At 37.2% G+C, this 19,608-nt stretch overlaps 1 protein-coding gene and 1 non-coding gene across 2 annotated transcripts in view; one reads left to right on the top strand and one right to left on the bottom strand.

Moving 5' to 3' along the window:
• The window catches only part of EIF3E (eukaryotic translation initiation factor 3 subunit E), a 44,992-nt gene extending 44,715 nt beyond the window's left edge, over nt 1-277 (bottom strand). Inside the window, exon 1 of the mRNA XM_006916612.3 lies at nt 94-277. Within this exon, the coding sequence (XP_006916674.1) occupies nt 94-183 (90 nt within the window). The 5' untranslated portion in view covers nt 184-277. The remainder of the gene's footprint in view (nt 1-93) is intronic.
• Nucleotides 278-18,353: 18,076 nt separating this feature from the next.
• On the top strand, nt 18,354-18,426 carry TRNAG-UCC. The gene has a single exon. It is a non-coding gene; the product is annotated as a tRNA-Gly (tRNA).
• Nucleotides 18,427-19,608: the final 1,182 nt, after the last annotated feature.

Genomic DNA, 19,608 nt, shown 5'->3' with positions numbered 1-19,608 from the left:
CGTGTCAGGCCGCGGGATACCGCCACGGCCTTTCGGCCTTGCCCCGCATTGCACGCGCTCCCACAACTTCCTCGCGTTCAAAGCCCCGCTCACCTCCTTTACGGAGAGAAACTCAAGCAACGGAAAGACTAAATGCCGATCCAAAAAGTGCGCGATGCGAGTAGTCAAGTCGTACTCCGCCATCTTGTCAAGGAAAAGGAGAGTCTTTGCTCACTAAAACTTTATTGATAGCGCCGACAAAGGGACAGACAGGCCCCGTGGCGCATGCGCAGTGGTTGAACTCGTCCAAGGAAAGGGGCGGGGTTCAGGCCGTAGTGCTCGGACAACAGTGGCGCATGCGCGGGACCTCTCAGACGCTGGACTGCTCTGGAACTGAGCCGTGTGGTGGGCACATTTCTTGTTTGCAGGTTTGTCGGTGTCGTGAGATCCGTTCCGTAAATAAACATTGAAAACTCAGATTGATTGCTGATGCAATGTCGATTGCATTGGGATACGGCAGAGGACAAGATAATGAAGCCCGTGCGCTCCGGGAAGTTACATGCAAGGAGAAATAAGCGCTTTCATTTGGCATTCAGTAATAATTTTGTAAATATTTGTTAAATTGTTTCTAGACAGTAAATAAGTAAAATAATTTCAGATTATAGCAAGAGCCATAACTTAGTTTGGGGTGGTCGGGTTGGGCCTTTTGAATCAGGGTAGTTAGAGAAAAATTAGATGGGAATTAGATGGGTAACAATTTAGCTGAGAGTTGTAGTAAGAGAAGAAGGTGACCAAAATTAGAGCCTAGGTGAAAACATGCCTGGTGGAAAGTACAGCAAAAACAAAGGCCCTGAAACAGGAAAGGACTTGGTGTATTTCAAAAAACAATATTCTGTGTGACTGGAAAGTGAGGTTAAAGACTTGAGAAGGGTCCTATAATGATTAAGGTAATGTGGATTTTATAATAAATGCCCTGAAGTCTCCTTTGCTAGTTCCTTCTCATCTTTCAGGCCTATTCATTTTGGAATGCCTTGAGGTCTTGGACCTCCTCTCTATCAGGCCAATGCCTTAAGTGATATTCTTCAACTTAATGACTTTACATGGAGTCTACATGTTGACAGCTCCCAAATTATAGCCCCAACACAGACTATCAGTTAACTGCAGATTCAAATATATCCAATTGCCTACCCAACATCTCAACATTATCATGTCCAAAAACAGACTCTCACGTGTAACTTGTCAAAACGTGTCCTTTTGCACTCTTCTTCAGCTCAGTGAATACCATCTTCATCTGTCCAATTGCTCAGACCCAAAACCTTGGAGTCTGTGGGGAGTCACTTATGGACATGTGAAAACGTATAACAAGGAACAAGGATATTTGTGTACTTGGCAACAATGTAAGAAGTTGAGATTGTAAAGCGCTGGGAAAACCGGGAGGTAACTGTTCAACATAGCAATCACTGCACATTCCTTGCTACAGTTTAGCAGAGAGTTCTGAGTTGTGAGAATCTCATTGTTCTACTAGATAAGTAATCTGGCTAACCTTGGTTCTTGACTACTGTCTTTCTTATTGTAATGTTATAAATAGTGTGTTCTAAATAAACTCGGGGACACAGACACAGCTTGATTCTGTGATCCCTCCTGCAATTCTGTCTGTCTGCTTTCTTTTCCTCAGTCCATGCTCCCCCTTTCAGGTACCCTCAATTACTTCGTCGGCTGGCTCCGACAGGAGTCATGCTTGCCTTTTCTCTTTCTCTTACACTCTACATTGAATCCACAACAAATCCTTTGATTTTAATCTTTAAAGCATATCCAGATCCAATCAGTTCTAACTATCTCCAAAGTTAATCCCTAGTCCAAACCATCTTCATCTCTTGCTTTGATTTTTGGAATAGCCACTTCACTAATCACCTTGCTTTCTCTTCGTGTGTTCTATTCTATATTCAGCAGCCAGAGTGACTTTTAAAAGTCAAATTATGCTCAAAACCCTCCGGGCCTTCTTATCTCACTCAGAGTAAAAGGTATGTCTTATAATGGCATAAAAAGCCCTAGATTTTTTAGATCCATTACCTCTCTGACTTCATCTTCTCCATCTCTTTTTCTTGCTCACTCTCCTCCCAGCACTAAGCGACTACTAATCTGCTTTCCTTCTGTGTAGATTTCCCTACTCAAGACTCTCATGTGAATGAAGTCATATAATATGTGGCCTTCTGTGTCTGATTTTTTTCACAATATTTTCAAGTTTCATCCAAGTTGTAGCATGTATCAGTACTTAATTTCTTTTTATGACGAAATAGTATTCCATTTTATGGATATACCACGTATCATTTACACATTCATCCTCATGAACATTTGAGTTCTTTCTACATTTTGGCTGATATAAATAATGTTGCTATAAACATTCGTGTACATGTTTGTATGTGGGTATATGTTTTCAGTTATCTTGGGTTTATACCCAGAGATGGAATTGCTGGGTTATATAGTAACTCTGTGTTTAATTGCTTAAGAAACTGCCAGACTGTGCTACAATTTTGCAAGATGTTACCCACTGGATGAAACTATGTAAAGGGTACACAGGGTCTCCCTTTATTGTTTCTTACAACTTGCATATGAATCTACTATCTTAGAATAAAAGCTTAATTTTTAAAAAATGATTCCTTTGGACTTAAGAAACTGGATACCTATAGTGACTAATACATGGGGGAGAATGGCAAAGTAATTTGTATGGATGCTAAAATCAGAAATTCTATTTGAGGCAGAATAAGATCCCTGTTAAATATCTAAGTGATGATGTCTAATATGCAAGTGGTAATACTATTCTGAATCAGTTGATATGGTTGTTAATCACTTATCGTGCATGTAACCTTGTACTATATATTTTCAAGGATTTGGGAGTATGACGTGATCTCTGCCACTATGCCATTTACAGTATTCTTGGGAAAGCAAGTCAAAATTCCCATGAAGCAGAAAATATAGACTGCTAAATTGTGGGGGATAGCCACTAAGAGCTGAGAAATGAGAATTGTAATCTGAGTTTCCTGGAAGCCCAGAAACTAAAGTTGAAATAGAATATAGATAGGAAAAGAGAAAGTTAAAGAAATAGCAAGAACTGAGGCTTCTAGCAAAAATGAACTTCGACAGCAAAAGTGAGACCTCCACTGAAAAGGAAGTGAGAATCTTTAAGAAGCAGAGAGAAATAACATGCAATTTAATTTGACAAACATTTAAAATTTTTAGCATATGAAAAGTACTAAGCTAGGTGTTAATGGGAATATATAATCAGAGCTAGTTACTGGCCACAGAAGCTTTCTAATAAGTGACAATTATTCATTCACTTATTCAATGTAAATTGAATACTGACAACATTCCAGGCACTGTTCTAGGTCCTGGGAATTCAGTAGTAAAGAAAACAAAACACCTCTCTAAAGAAGCTTATATTCAAGTGAAAGAAGACAAATAAAAAACATATTAACAAAACATATTAACAAAATCCAGTTAATAGATTATTAAAATAATTCAAGCAAGAGATGATGGTGGCTTAGACCAGAGAGGTAGCAGTAAAAGATTTGTGGACAGTAGTGAAATTCTAAATGTATTTTGAATGCAGAGCTAGCAAAATTTGCTAATAGCTTAGATGAGGAAGAGAAAGGTCAAAGATGATTCTGAGATCTAGAGGAACAGAGAGGCCATTTGCTAAGAAGAGGAAGGGTATGATAGAGGCATATTTTAGAGACGAGAAATCAAGTTTAGTTCTGGATGTTATATTTGGAATGCCTGTTAGACATCTAAGTGGAAATATTGATTAGGCAGTGGTACATATAAATCTGGAATTCAGGAGATGGGTAAGAGCTACAAAGAGAAAATTAGATCTTGTCCGTGTATTAATGGAATTTAGACCCGTGGGACTAGATGAGATCAGAGGGTGAGAGTGTTGGGAAGAGATGAGCAGGGCTAAATCGTAGGCACTTAAACTTGCGAAGGTTGGGACAGTTCAGATCAAGTAAGGAAGTCAGAGAAGGACTGGCCAGTAGGTGGAAGAGAGAAGAGGAGGAGCAAGAGAAAAGTGGTGTCTCAGGCACCAAAGGAGGAGAGTGGCCCAAGCAGCAAGGAGTAAATGGACTGTGTCAAATGGTGCTGCTATTTCAAGATGATGACTGAGTATTGCCTATTGGCTTTGAAAATACACATGTTATTGATGGCCCCAGGTAAAAGTAGTTTCAGTGAGTGGTGGATGAAAGTCTGTTTGGACTGAGCTTGGAAGATAGGAGGAAAGGAAGTGAAACAACATATGTAAACAGATCTTTTGAGGAATTTTACAAGAAAGGGAAGCAGTGAAATAGAGCATTAGATATGGGGTCTAGGGAGGGTATTTTAAAAGGGGTGTGTGTGTGTGTGTGCACGCGCGCGCGCGTTTGTGTGTTGATAGACATGATATAATACGTAAATGATTATCATGGAAAGATAAGAGTATTATGAGAAGCTGTAAGGAATATGAGATATCATGGGGTCCCAATCAGACTGTGCTCAGAGATTGAATCTCAATGTGGGTAGAAAAAAAAATGCAGGAAGCTTGGTAGATTGGATTCTTTTGTGTTAGGACTGCTGACTTTCACAACAGATGTGGAAGAGAGTATTACAGGTGGTTCAGGAACAATTTGAACACTGTAGAGACAGAGAAACAGGAAAATGTTAATATTTGAGAAAGACAACTTGGGAAGTTAGCTGAAGATATACCAGAAAAGACAGACCAGGGCCAAATAGAAAGCTTATGGAAGAATTTGAAATTTATCTGAGGTCATGAAGAGCCTTAAAGTATGTTTGAATGTGAACGTGAACAATCCTATCTGTGTTTCAGGAAGGTAAGTCTGACAGTTGTGTGGACAGCGGACTGTATAGATGAAATGCAGCCAGTCTGTGGAAGTTTTTCCAAACCATACTGGGAAACTTGGATTTGATCAGATAGGCAATGGGAGCCACTCACTAAGTTCTTAAAAAGAAAAAGACATGGAGACAGTGGTGTTTTGTCCTTTAAAATTAAACTGGAAGTGATTTACAAGATGGATTAAAGTGGTGACAGATTGGAAACACTGCTGATTTGCCTGGCTTTTCCTCTGGAATTTTCCTTGCTGGTTTGTGAAAATATCTTGTTTCTTTTTATAAGAGAGATTTAGCCCCAAATATGGAAAATCTGACTTTTTTGCTTTAGTCTCTAGCTAGTGTTTTAGTTAGAAAGAGATACTACAAAGGAAGGACAAGCAAGGGCTCACCTGCTAGAATCTAGGTGGTACCAGGTGAAGACTTTGATTCTCATACATTCATAAAGTATTATTGCATGTTTTCCATTTGCTGATCACCATCTCAGGCTCTGGGGAAACAAAGAAAGGAACCTAATTCCAACCTACAAGGAATTTAAAGTTTAATGGGAGTGGCAAGCATATACAAAGTAAAATATTTGTAGCACAATGTGAGAGAGTCTATGCACAGAATGCTCCTGAGAGTCCAGAGGAGGAAGTGACTTACCACCAGAGAAAGCTGGAACTTCATGGGGAAGGCCACATTTGATAACCTCTACCTGAATAGATTCTCAGCTGCCTAAGAAAAGGGGAAAAAATATTTCAGGCAGAGGGAAAAGCAGGCACACAGGCTTAGCTTGCAGAAAAAGCACAGTGTCATTGGAGGCTTTAAGAAGGTCTTTGTGCCTAGAGGGTAGCTTGTATAATGTCCAGTGGCAGGACATGAGTCTGCAAGTAGGGGTCAATAGCCAAGGGCACTGTGAACTATGCTGAGGAGTTTGAATTCTATCCTGCAGGTCAGTTTCTGTTTGAATTCTATCCTGCAGGTCAGTTTCCGTTTGATACACTTTCTTCTGTTTTTCTAGTTCAGGCTATGATCATCTCTCATAGTCTACTCCTTGTCCCTGGTCCTGCACCTGTCTGCTTGTCCTCCACCCTGTCTGGGTGATCTAAATTCACACCTAACCCTGTTATGAGTTGAATTGTGCGTGCTGTGCACCCCCTTCCCCTCGGCGGAAATTCATTTGTTGAAGTCCCTAACCCCTAGTGCCTTAGAATATAACTACGTTTGGAGATGGGATCTTTAAAGAGGTAATTAAGTTAAAATGGAGTCATTAGGTGAGCCCTAACCAATATGACTGGTGTCTTAATGAGAAGAGATTAGGACACAAACATGTCCAGAGAAAATACCAAGTGAAGACACAAGAATATGGCCATCTGCAAGTCAAGGAGAGAGGCCTTAGAAGAAACCACCCTGCCAACACCATGATCTTGGACTTCTAGCCTCCAGAACTGTGAGAAAATAAATTTCTGTTGTTTAATCCGCGGAATCTGCTATGCTTTGTTATGGCAGCCCTAGCAAACTAATACACTTTCCACTTCCTATTTCATATTGTATAGAGCAACTTTATACCATATGAACTTTAGAACTTTATCTCTCTAGAACCCTACACCCCTTCCATGCTAAACTCTGCTCATACAGGCCACCAAGTTTATTATTTCTTGTTCTCCAGCAGCTCCTTCAATCTAAAATGCCCTTCTGCCTCCTCCGACTCTGTTAACCACATCTTCAGTTTAGAAGACCCAAATGAAGCACCATCTTCCCTATTCTGTATTTCCCATTTATAGAACATATCAGAAGTAATCACTCTCTCCTTCTGCCTCTCTCTGCTGGCAACAAACTTTTGTCTCAGAGCCATTTTAATAAACATGTTTCCTCCTACTAGACTTTAAACATTTTGAGTAGAAAGACTGTGAATATCTGTCTTTATAGTCTCAATTCCTATTTTAGCTCCTGGCACATAACAAATACTCTAGAAATGCCATAGAGCCTGGATATCCAGACATACATGTTCCTGAAAGAAATTCACTCATATTTTACAATAGTCTAATGTAGATGTTACATTTTTTTTTAAATACTCACGTCTGTTGATTAGCTCTCTTCGATATTTCCAAATACCACTAAATAACATTATTTTTAATCCAATCATCCTTTTTATATACTGCATGCAGATGCCTGCTGCATTTTAATCTGTCTACCTTCTTTAGTTATGTTTCTAGTCATTTATTCAACACATTTAATCTGTGCCAGACAGTGCTAGATTCTGAGGGTAAGAAAACAACTGAAATGTTGTTCTTACACAAATGAACTCATGGTTAGGCAGAAGGGACAGATACATAAACCAATTAAACTGCAGTGTGGTGAGTGCAATGATAGAGATGTGTGTACGGTATTAATGGAATGATTTAATTAGATGGAAAGAACAGGCACTTTTTACAGCAAGGTGTTTGCTAACTTTTATTTTCCAAAATAATTATTGCTTCTTGTAGTGTGTGTCTTTAGCAGGTGACTTTTTCTTGACCTTATGGCCTTGCTCTGAAGGGACCTTATTGAAACTCCTTATGAACTGATTACACCCAATGCCTGTGTGAGAATTTCCAGAAGCCTCGGCCCTGCTGTCATCCTCATTAAAGAATCACACAGAGAGAAGGCGCCTTCAGAGGACTTAAATCCCCTTCTTTCTTCACTTACCACCTCATATAAAGCTGGAATTGACAGCTAATTCTACTCTATTCTAGGACCTTGTAATATGTGAAGTGAAGGATATAGGGCAGAGGAATTATCACTGCTCTTTCTCATCTGTCCCCAATGCTGGACCCTGGAATGTGGCTACCCCGTTCTTTGCAGGAAAAATAGCAATTCCCAGTAGTTAAGAGTATCTGAGAGGAATCTCAAAGAACTGCGATGAATCTAAGAGTTGACAAGGTAATATAAACCACTAGCTACTTCAAAACATAAAATACCCACGTATCTGTTCAAATACTTCCAATTCTCCGTGTCTTTTATATAACATTCTGTGTCTGTGTTATCTGTCTTTAAAAATTCCTGCAGTCCAAATAAACACTCACTGCCTGATTATCAGACCAACATGGTTGGTTAACTTACTTACTGATAGAAATACAGTGATACTGAAAGGCAGTACAGATTTCTAAGAATGACAGTTATCATTTGCACACATTCTTTTGCGTGATAATCAGCTTCAATTATCTGGCTAAAAATCTTATTCAGCATTTATTTGAAAATTTTGATGTGAAAAATATGGGCTCTTTAAGAAAGGAATTCTAAAATAAATTTTCCATGTTACTTTAAGTTATGTATCTCAAGCCAATGCCAGGATCTACTGGCTATGAGAGAATTAAGCTAGTATTGTATGCAAGTCAAGTTTCTTCTGATCTAGCCAAAAAATAAAATGTAAATATTGAGATGATGCAGGGAACCAGGTGAATTTCAGCCTGGACCCAAACAGGAAAACAGGGATTTCCAGGGGCTCCAGAGGCCATGGCAAAAGAGTTAAATAGGAAGAAGAGTAATGCCATTTATACTTGTGGTATGCCTTTGTCATGTTATATTTACCTGTCTGTTTACATGTCTATCTCTTCCACTAAACTATGAGTTCTATGAGGTCAGAAATGAGTCGTATTTATATCTATACCCATGCACCTTTTAGAGGAAATGAAGAAAAGGGAAAGAAGACAGGTAGGTAGTCCCAAAGAGGAATAACAACTGGGATTCATGGGGAGGCACTTGAGAAACTTAAACGAAGCAGATGATAGGAAACTATGGATATGGCTAGAGAAGTCTTCCATGACTTTGCTATCTAGAATAGCTCCCCCAACATTTCATCGCCATGTTTATTTCCTTTCCAGTGCTTATCCCAATCTATAATGGTTTTGTTTATTTGTTTACCGGTTTACGAGCTTCTTACCTCAGGGTAATTCTATGAAGGCAGAACCTAATCTGTGGTTTTGTTCATTACTGCCCAATAACTATTTGTCGCATCATAACTATTTGTTTTGAATTACTTAATCTATGTGACTTGGGATGAATGAATATATTTGTGTCCTGATAATTTTTTACATCATAGAAAAAGCTTACTTACGTATAATAGGCACAAGGAAGTGGAACCATTGAAAAAGGAAAGAACATGAAAAAAATGCGGCGATTACTGGTATTTGATCTCTGAAAGGGAGCTCTCCTTTTTATCCTCCTAATGGAAAATTAACTCAAAGCCAGTGAAGGAAGGGATCTGGGTTAGTGTTATTCTTATCTTTGAAGGCTCCTCCAGTCTTGAAGATAGGAGATGAGAGAGCCATCACAGGAGTTAAACACCGCTTATTTAACAAAAGTATTCTGTACTTGCCATGTGACAAGAACCAAGTGGGGCCACAAGATACAAAGATGCCTAAGAGAAAGTTTGTAAAGCAGCAGCGGGTAAAAAGTAAAGCACGCCATCTGCTGCAGCTGGAAAAGATCTGTGTGCTAGCTGTGTTCTCTCATTCTTTTCTTTTTGATTTTTAAAGCAATTTCTTTAAAAACAATTTAAAATTCCTCCATATGCTTGCTATTTCTCTTAAGGCACTGTTGTGTTTATTTGCTCTTATATTCCTATAGTTTCATCTTTTTTCTGAAATGATTAATTTGTAATACTTCTCTGAGTTCTGTCACCTCAGTGCTGAATTTTTCTAATTTTGATTTATGATGTTTTTCACATCTTGACTCATTTTCGTCACGTTTTTACGCTCTTTTGGAAATGGTAGGTTACAGTTCGGGGCTGTTTTGTGGACATATCTTCCTCCCTGCCTGCTTTCTTTGTATGTAGGGATGTTAGTTTGTCCTGTATTCTTTGTTCTTATAATAATTTTGTATTGGATTTCCCCTCAATACTCTCCTTGTGCTCATTTCTAAGGGAAATTCGATTTTTGTTTCTTTTCTCTATTTCTTTTTCTTTTTTCTTGAACTTTCATAGCGAGGCGAGTGGAGAAAGGCTTTTCTAACTTCAGCATGCTCCCTCTTCTGTTGTTCTGTGTAGTGGTCATAACCTTGGTGGCTTGCTCTCTGGGATTTCCTGGCCCAGGTTCCAACCCCCTGGACCTTTTATTTACTTTGTCACAGTTGTCCAGGTGCTGCTGAGATTTATTTCACTTGCAGCATCTTTTCCTTGTGGGGCTATGTCCCAGTTTGGAGCACCAGCAAGTCACAGTTTTGAAGGCACAGTGGGATTCTGCTGCTCAGGACCCTGAAGTCCTGTGGGCTGGAGCGTCACCCAGGCGGGAGCGAACGAAGTGCTGGCTCCCATGCGGGCCGCACTCTGAAGACTGCTGAGTCCTGAGCGGCCTGCGCTACCGCAGCGGCCCAGCGCACCTGCCTGCACCTGCCCGCACCTGCCCGCACCTGCCCGCACCTGCCCACACCTGAGCTCACCCGCAGCTGTACCTGCCCGCACCTGCCTGCACCTGCCCGCACCTGCCCGCACCTGCCCGCACCTGCCCGCACCTGAGCTCACCCGCAGCTGCTGCTGGGCCTGAACTTTGCAGTGGCCGCCCACTGGCTTCCTTCTTCCTGCGCAGACTCCCTCTGAGAATCTGTGACTGTTGAGGGTCCTCTAGCTTTGTTGCAAATTTTGCCCAGGCGTTTTGGCTTCTCCTTACAGTTACTCTGCGTTTGTAGCTGTTGTTTGCTTGTTTTTGCTTTTTGTTTTATAGGAATTCAGAGATTTAAAATCTGGGCTTCTGCCGTCTCTCCAGAATCCCCGTCAAATGCATTTAAAGCAGGTAGAAACCTTGGGCTAAGCAAATATGTCCTTCCACTCAGGCTTTTTGAATTAAGGAGCAGCCTTAAATATTTATGAAGTGTATTACTTCTCTTTATCCCTATCACGACTCTGTATACATGTAGTAGCTTATTTCTTTCCTGACCAGTTCTGCTGTGTTCACCTTCGCCCTAACCATCCATGACTGGTTTTAAGTAATCTCCAGAACATGCAAATATGACTGTGTCCTTCCCCTGTCCCTACTGAATAAATCCTAAACTCCTTGGCAGGGTATGCAAGATCTGCCATAACGGGAGCATTTTTCTTTTGTCTGACCTATTGCATGACTGTCAAACCCTGTGCATTCATACTACTGGACTGCTCGTGAACACACACATATGACATTGGTTCAAGACTCAGTATTTTTGTGCATCTTATTCCTTCTCCTGAAAAGCCTTTCCCAGCTTTCTTCTGGCTAATTCTTATTCAACTTTCCAGACTTAACTGCCCTCCTCCAGAATCTCACAGCATTTTATATTCATGTCATTTACCAGGTTAGAAGTATATGATCTGCTAAAGTGTATGCGTCCTCCACTGGACAGTAAACTAGGAACCCTATCTTACTCACCGTTGTGCCCCCGAATCATGTATAGTACCTCGTACATAGATAATGTTATCATTTTCACTATTTCTCGCTTTTACTTTTTCTGAGTCATTTTATCTGTCCTTGGTACCTCAGCTATGCCCTATTTTATTTACTACCATGATACATTAAAATAAAAAAATAGTCAAATTTCTCTCTCAATCAGGCTCTTCTTCTGAGCTGCAGATCATTTATTCAGCTGTTTGGATAACATCTGCACTTGCGTGTGTCCCAGGAATCCAAAGTCAAGATCCAGCTCTTCCATTGTGTTCCCTTTTCTTGATCAAAGGCACCTTGCTGATCATGCCAGAAAATAGAGGTCATGCAACTCATTCTATTTCCTAAACCTCCTAAGTGTCAAAGTCTTATTGATTCCATCTTCCAAGCCTATCTCAGATCTATTTTTCTCTCTCCTCATCCACTGTCATACACCAGTGGAAGCCGTATCATCTCACCTGATGCTATTTAAAAAGATTACTAATTACATTCCTGTATCCATGCTTGACTTACGCTAATCTATTTTACATACAACAGACAAAATTACACTTTGAAAATGAAAGCCTGATCATATGGTCCTCTGCTTAAAACCAATCAATGGCTTTTCATTGTTCTTAGCGTAAAGTTTCAAAATCCTTAAATTGTCCTCTTAAGTTTCCTGTATCTTTTTGCTCACTGGCTTCAAGTTCAGAGTAGTGGAACTTCTAGAGTTCTGAGTCAAGTCAGGCTTCCTTCACTGGCACTCTCTCCGGATGGAGGTGCTTATTTAACATTCAGTCTCAGGGACCTTATCGCAGCCCCACTGATACTGAATCCCTGGGAGTTGGCCTAGGAATGTATACTTTAAACAATATCCTCAGGGAAGACTTATATTCCTAAAATTGAAGAAACATTGTCTTTTAAAGGTTCTCTATCTTGATCTGGTCGGTGGGTCATGACTGTAACTAAAAATTCATCAAGATGTATACTTATCTTGTACACTTTATGTAACACTGCAGTAAAAAGTAAGAAGAAACAAAAAAAAACAGTCATTATACATTGCTTTAGCAAAATAAATAAACGTCTTATATAGTAAATTTTAATTAACATGTCATAATTCATGTTTTTGTTTTCCTAAAGCAGATTATTTTACATTTTTGTTAGAAATTTAGGCTCTAGTCATTTTAGAAAAAATCCTTTAATACTTTTGGTTTGAAATACAATTATTCTAATTTATAGTCTAATTCATTTGTTTGAAAAATAAGCCATTGTTGTCTTTGATACAGATAAAATTCATTATTTTAGATTTAAAAAATTTTGTATTTCTTTAGAAAGTTGATGTTTCAAGTAAATGGTACTTTTAAACACCTGTATCTTTTTGTGTGAATATGAAGATGTCTGTACAAAGGAAGGGAAGAAAGAATGAAGTGGGGGAAGGAAGGAGGGAAGGAGGAAGAAATGGAAGGAAAGAAGGAAAGAAAATGAAAGAAGCCGGTGCCCTAAGGACAAAATATTCTTACCCATCCTCTCAAAATAAATCCTCTCAAGTAGCTTAAGATATTACACATGTTTTGATTGTTAGTTATATCTCTAGCTATTTAGTCTCTGGCTGAGAACAGCCTTCTTAATTGCATAATAGCTTATCGTAACACTTTACATTAAAAAATATTTTGTTATTGCTTCTAGTGTATATTTATAAGCCTTATTATTATTATCATTATTATAATTTAAAATATATGACTGTTTCTGTGTCGGTGAGAGGAGCAGGGACTCACTGTGAGAGACAGAGCACCCTTAAGAATTTGTGGCCTCTCATTTTGATACCTGATTTATCACACACCTTCACAATTTTACCAGTTTCAGAAGGAGGTCTGTTTTCTCTTGGAATGCTACATTCTTTGGGGATGAAGTGTTCAGAGTCTTTAACACTGTATTGGAGTGTCTCTTGAGTATTTAGCATCTGGATACAGCCGTCATCACAGTAATGAGAGATAGAGCAGGCCAGAACTGACTCTGTCCAAGGGAAAAGCAGGATCAGCACCAATTCTACCATGGCTTTTCCCAGTGCTGCAAAAATAATGGGTCAACAAGGTACTTTTATTAAATACATCTGCAGCATTGCATTTAATTTTTTATTGTCACCCAGCCTACATACAGTTAGGAAATTGCTCTAATAATTAATGATATGACTATAAAAACTTAGGAGATTATAAATATTATAATAATTTTCATAATAGTTGCAGACTGTTGTTATAACTTCTGTTTTTCTCATATACATTTATAGTATCTTTTTTAAGCATAATGCTAAAAATATTAGAAGGAATTCTCAAATAAATAACCCAAGTTTGCTCAGAATGATTTATTTAGTATTACCAAGAGAGACAAACTTCTAAACTAGACGGACCATCTAACTTATTTTGTATTCTTAAAAAACTTTTTATTGCTTTAATTATAAAAATCACACTTGTAAAAATTATATGTAATAAAAAGATTTAAAAATTCAGATAAGCTTAGAAGAAATAAGTAAAATCTCAGGTAGAACAATCACTTAGAAATAATGTCTGTTAACATTTGTATGTAAAGATACATCAAGAGTGAGGTTGACAATGGAACAGAATAGAGTCCAGAAATAAATCCACACCTATATGGTTATTTAATCTATGACAAAGGAGGCAAGAATATACAGTGGGATAAAGATAGTCTATTCAATAAATAGTGTTGGGAAAACTGGACAGATACATGCAAAAAAAATGAAGCTAGACCACCTTCTTATACCATATACAAGAATAGATTCAAAATGGATTGAAGACTTAAATGTTAGACCCAACACCATAAAGTCCTAGAAGAAAGAGTTTAGAAGACATAGCAAACTCTCTGATATTGGTCTTAGTAATATTTTTTCTGATATATCTTCTCAGGGAAGGGAAACAAGAAAAATAAACAAATGGGACCTATATCAAACTAAACTAAAAAGTTTTTGCGCTGCAAAGGAAACCATCAGGAAAACAAAGACAACATAATGAATAGAAGATATTTGCCTATGATAAACCTAATAAGGGGTTAATATCCAAAATTTATAAAGAACTCATACAACTCAACACCAAAGAAACAATCCAATTGAAAAATGGGCAGAGGACCCGATTAGATATTTCTCCACAAGGGACAAATAGATGGTCAATAAACACGTGAAAAGATGCTCAAGATCAATAATCATCAGAGAAATGAAAATTAAAACCACAATGAGATATCTACCTCACATCTGTCATCAATAAATCAAAACACAAGTGTTGGCAAGGATGTGAGAAAAAGGGAATCCTTTTGTACTGTTAGTGGGACTGCAAACTGGTACAGCCACTACAGAAAACAGTTTGGAAGTTCCTCAAAAAATTAAAAATAGAATTACCTTATGACCCAGCAATTCCGCTTCTGGGTATTTATCCAAAGAGTACCAACAGTAATTCAAAAAGATATATGCACCTCTATGTTCACTGCAGTGCTATTTACAGTAGTCAAGATATGTAAGCAAAGTGCCCATCAATAGACAATTGGACAAAGAAGTGGTACATATATATAATGGAATATTACTCAGCCATAAAAAAGAATGGTCTTACTATTTGAAATAACATGGATGGACCTAGAGGGTATTATACTGAATGAAATGTCAGAGAAAGACAAATACCATATGATCTCACTTATACATGGAATCTAAACAACAAAATAAACAAATGAAACTAAAACACTCATAAATACAGAGAACAAACTGGTAATTGCCAAATGGGAGGGGGTTGGGTGAAAAAGATGAAGGGATTAAGAATACAAAATGGTAGTTACAAAATAGTCATGGGGATGTGAAGTACAGCATAGGGAATATAGTCAATAATATTGTATTAGCTATGTATAGTGCCAGGTGGATATTAGACTAATCAGGGGAATCACTTCGTAAATTATATAATGTAAAACCACTATGCTATACACCTAAAACTAATAAAAAATAATATTGAATATCAACTGTAATTGAAAACGAAAATACATTAAAAAGTTTTTAAATGAGTGAGATTGAGGTCAGTGCATTTTATTTAGACCTTACTTTATGACTATTAGCTCATCTAATTCAAAGAACAACTCTGAAAGGTAGTCCTATTATAAACTCTATTTTACAAAAGAGAAAGATAAAGAACAGAGTTATTAAATGATTTGCTCGAGGTCACACCACAAGTAGGTGGCAGAGCAGGAATTTGAGGCCAGGTAGTCTGACTTTGGAGTCTGTGTCCTTAGTCACTAGCTGAAATTACACTTATCAATATATTTCTTAAACAGCTTTATGGAGGTATAATTGATATACAATAAACCACACATATTTAAAATATATAATTTGGAAAGTTTTTTAAACCATCTTAACTATTTTTAAGATGTGTTTCATAGTGTTTCATATATTCCCTCTGTTGTGCATAGGTCTCCAGAAGTTTTGCCCTTGCAAAACTGAAACTCTATATCCATTAGACAACATCTCCACTTGCCCCTCTTCTTAGCCTTTGGTGATTGCCATTCCACTTTCTTTTGCTATGAATCTGACTATTATAGGTACCCCACATAAATGAAAAGATATAGTAGTTGCCCTTTTGTGATTGGTTTATTTCACTTAGCATAATGTCCTCAAGGTTCATCCGTGTTGTAGCATATAATATTTCCTTCCTTTTTAAGGCTAAATAATATACCATTATATATAGATTGCATATGGTTTATGCATTCACCTGTCAATGATACATGGTTTGCTTCCAATTCTTGGTCATTTTGAATAATACTGCTATGAACATGAAAGTGCCAATATCTGTTTGAGATCCTGCTTTCAGTATTTTTGGATATATACCCAGAAGTGGGATTGCTGAATCATATGGTAATTCTATTTTTAATTTTTTGAGGAATCGCCATATTGTTTTCCATGGAAGTTGTAAGTTGCACTGTTCCCACCAACAGCGCGCAAAGATTCCAATTCCTTTTTTTTTTGGCACATTTATTTATTTATTTTTAATTAATTAATTAATTTTTTATAGTGACTGGTTAATGAAATCTGGTAAGTTTTAGATGTACACTTTAATAGTAAGGCGTATATATATTTACATTGTGTGTTCACCTGCCATAGTTAAATTTCTTTCTGTCACCATATATTTAACCCCTTTTACCTCGTTTACCTCCCTCCACCCCCTCTCCCCTACTCTCTTGTAACCACTAGTCCATTGTCCATGTCCATGAGTTTCTGTGTTTATCCTGTTCATTTGTTACTTTTAGGTTTATATCTCACATATAAATGATATCTTGTGATTTTCAACTTTTTCTGTCTGGCTTATTTCGCTTAGCATGATTATCTCCACGTCCATCCATGTTGTTGTAAATGGCAGTATTTCATCTCTTCTTATGGCTGAATAATATTCCATTGTGTATATGTACCACAGCTTCTTTAGTCGATCATCTTTCGTTGGATACTTCAGTTGCTTCCATGTCCTGGCCACTGTGAATAATGCTGCTATGAACATCATTGTGCAAATATTTTTTCAGACGTGAGTTTTCAAGTCTCAAGTTTTCAAGTAAATACCCAGCAGAGGGATGGCTGGATCATATGGTAGATCAATTCTTAATTTTTTGAGGAACCTCCATACTGTTTCCAATTTCTGTACATCCTTGCTAACGTTCTTTTCTTTCATTTTTTTTTATTATTATAGACATTCTAATGAGTATAAAATGATATCTCATTATGGTTTTGATTTACATTTATCTAGTGATAAATGATGTTGAGCATCTTTTCATATGTTTGTTAGTCACTTATATATTATATTTGGAGTAATGTCAAATCCTTCGTCCACTTTTTAAATGAGTTATTTATATTTTTGTTGTTGAGTTGTAGGAATTCTTTATATATTCTGGATATTAACCCCCAATATACCTTTTAATCCACATGGAATAATACTTATACTTTGAAGGCTGTCTTGCAAAGTGCTTTTTGTGCATTTTGAATATATTATCTAATATTGCTTTGCTGATATTATAGTCTAATTTTTAATGATCCCTCTATTATAGATATCTTATGCTATTTTCATGTTTTGCTATTGTAAATAAAACTACACTGATTATATTTATTTATTTTATGATAGTTTCTGTATTAGTTTCCTGAGTCAGCTGTAGCTCATCACCACAAACTTGATAAGTATAAACAACAGAAATTTATTCTCTCATAGTTGTAGAGGCTAAAAATCTGAAATCTGACAGGGCTAAGCTGATCCTAGGATTCTAAGGGAGATAATGTTCCTTGCATTTTGTGACTTCTGGTGGCTGTTGGCATTCCTTAACTTGTGGCTGCATCATTTGCCTGTGGTCACATTGCCTCCTCCTCCTCTATGTGATGTCCCTCTGCCTTAATTTTATGACCTTTGTCATTAGATTTAAGGCCCACCCAGATAATACAGAATGACCTTATCATCTCAAGATCCTTAACTAAATTACATCTGTAAAGACCCTTGTTCTTTATAAAGTAACATTCACAAGTTCTGGGGAATTAGGACATGGACACAGCTTTTGATGGGCCACCAGTCAACCCACTACAGATTCATTAAGATAAATTCCTAAAATTAGATTTGTTAGTTCAGGATATGTAAAATTTAAATGTTTTTAGATAAATCTTTCCAAATTATGACTTTGAATTGCATTTTAATATTCTTAAACATGTGTATTATGTGTGTTTGCATACATACTATGCAAAAACGTATACTCTATAAAAAATAAAAAAGGAAGGAGAAGAAAATAACAAATTGGAGGTTGAGGAGAAAATAAAAAAAGAATGATGGAGGCTCTCAGAGTTGTCCTCCTTGATCATTTAAGTTCTATCTGTAGTTGTTTCGGTAAAACATACCCCATTGGTTTAGACCTGGAGATGTGGCCAAACTTGTGTAGTTTTATTTATTTGATTATTTCTGTTTTGTTTCTGTCTAGAAATATGTTTTATTTTCAAGTTTGCTTTTTTGTCTAAAATACTTGGTCTTCAATCATGACATACCGTTTTCCATTAAAAAGAAACATTTTTCTTCTATTGTCTTCAATTGTCACATACTATTTACAATGTAGAGCATAAATTTTTGGACTTTTAAAATTATTTGAGGACGTGGTTCCATAGTGTAGTGGTTAGCACGTCTGCTTTCCATGCAGAAGGTCCTGGGTTCATGCCCCAGTGGAGCTATAGTCCATGGTCTACAGCCATGCCACCCTGAACAAGCCCAATGTCTGATCTCGGAAGCTAAGCCTGTCAGGCCTGGTTAGTACTTGGATGGGAGACCACCTAGGAAGACCAGGTGCTGTAGGCATAAATAATAATAATAAATAATAAAAAAATAAAATAAAAAATAAAATAAAATTATTTGATGAATAAGCTAAGACAAGCTTTATACGTATGTATGATGTACATACATGTGTGTTCTGTTGGGAGGTGGAATACCATGAGGATCAGGTATTTCTTTTCTTAAATGTAATTTAAAGATTCACCAAAAAAGAACTATGTCTCAGGATAAAAGTCATTTTTAAGGTATTTGGGTAATAAATTTCGTGGAGTTGCATTTTCAAAACCTTAAATAACAATGAGCTTCTTGACAGAAGATGACCTTTTTGTAACCAATACGCAGAACTCAACACATCCAGTTGAGTGTGAACTCTTCAAAGTTGGAGGCTTATTTCAGGGATGAGACCATCTCTAGAAGTCGGAATCTGAACATCTCTCTCAAAATTAACTGCTTTTAACTTGTGGCCTAAGATTTTCAAAAGTAAATCAGTTTCATTTATTTGATAAACCCATCTTATATTTTGTCTAAAGTTTCTATTTATTTTTCAGTTTGACTATCCATTGGACACGGCTCTGCATAACTTTTATCTGGTTCCAAAAATCAAATCTGCTTTTATGAAAAAAAAAATGTCACCAGAAAGGATTATCGACATGTTGCTACATTTTCCAAAAATGATTTAAGCAGTAGCATTATCATTATAATAACTATGGCTTCCTGAGGAGTTTGCTTTGAGAGAGAACACTCAGAAGTGTCATTTGTGGTATGTTTCTATAAATATCCTGATACATTGCTATAAAAGTAACACAATAGCCTTATGGGATACTCTCAAGATTTTCTAGTCAAACCTCCTAAGTTTATACAGGAAAGGTGAGATTCAAAAAATTTATTTAAAAAGTTGCAGAAGTTTAGCTACAACATTACTTGGTGATGGAATTACAGAGATCCAAGTTTTTTATTTAATTTTAGGAATTCTTTTTAAACTATAAGCTGATATAGCTGCAGTTGTAAATTGGTTAGTGACTATGAACTTCAACCTGCAGATGTGTTTGCATTATCTAGAAATTTCAAAATACTGGTAGGTGGGG

Source organism: Pteropus alecto, unplaced genomic scaffold (genome assembly GCF_000325575.1).
Source record: "Pteropus alecto unplaced genomic scaffold, ASM32557v1 scaffold164, whole genome shotgun sequence".
Lineage (NCBI taxonomy): Eukaryota > Metazoa > Chordata > Mammalia > Chiroptera > Pteropodidae > Pteropus > Pteropus alecto.
Note: the sequence above shows the minus strand (reverse complement) of the source record. Positions and strands in the feature narration are given on the sequence as shown.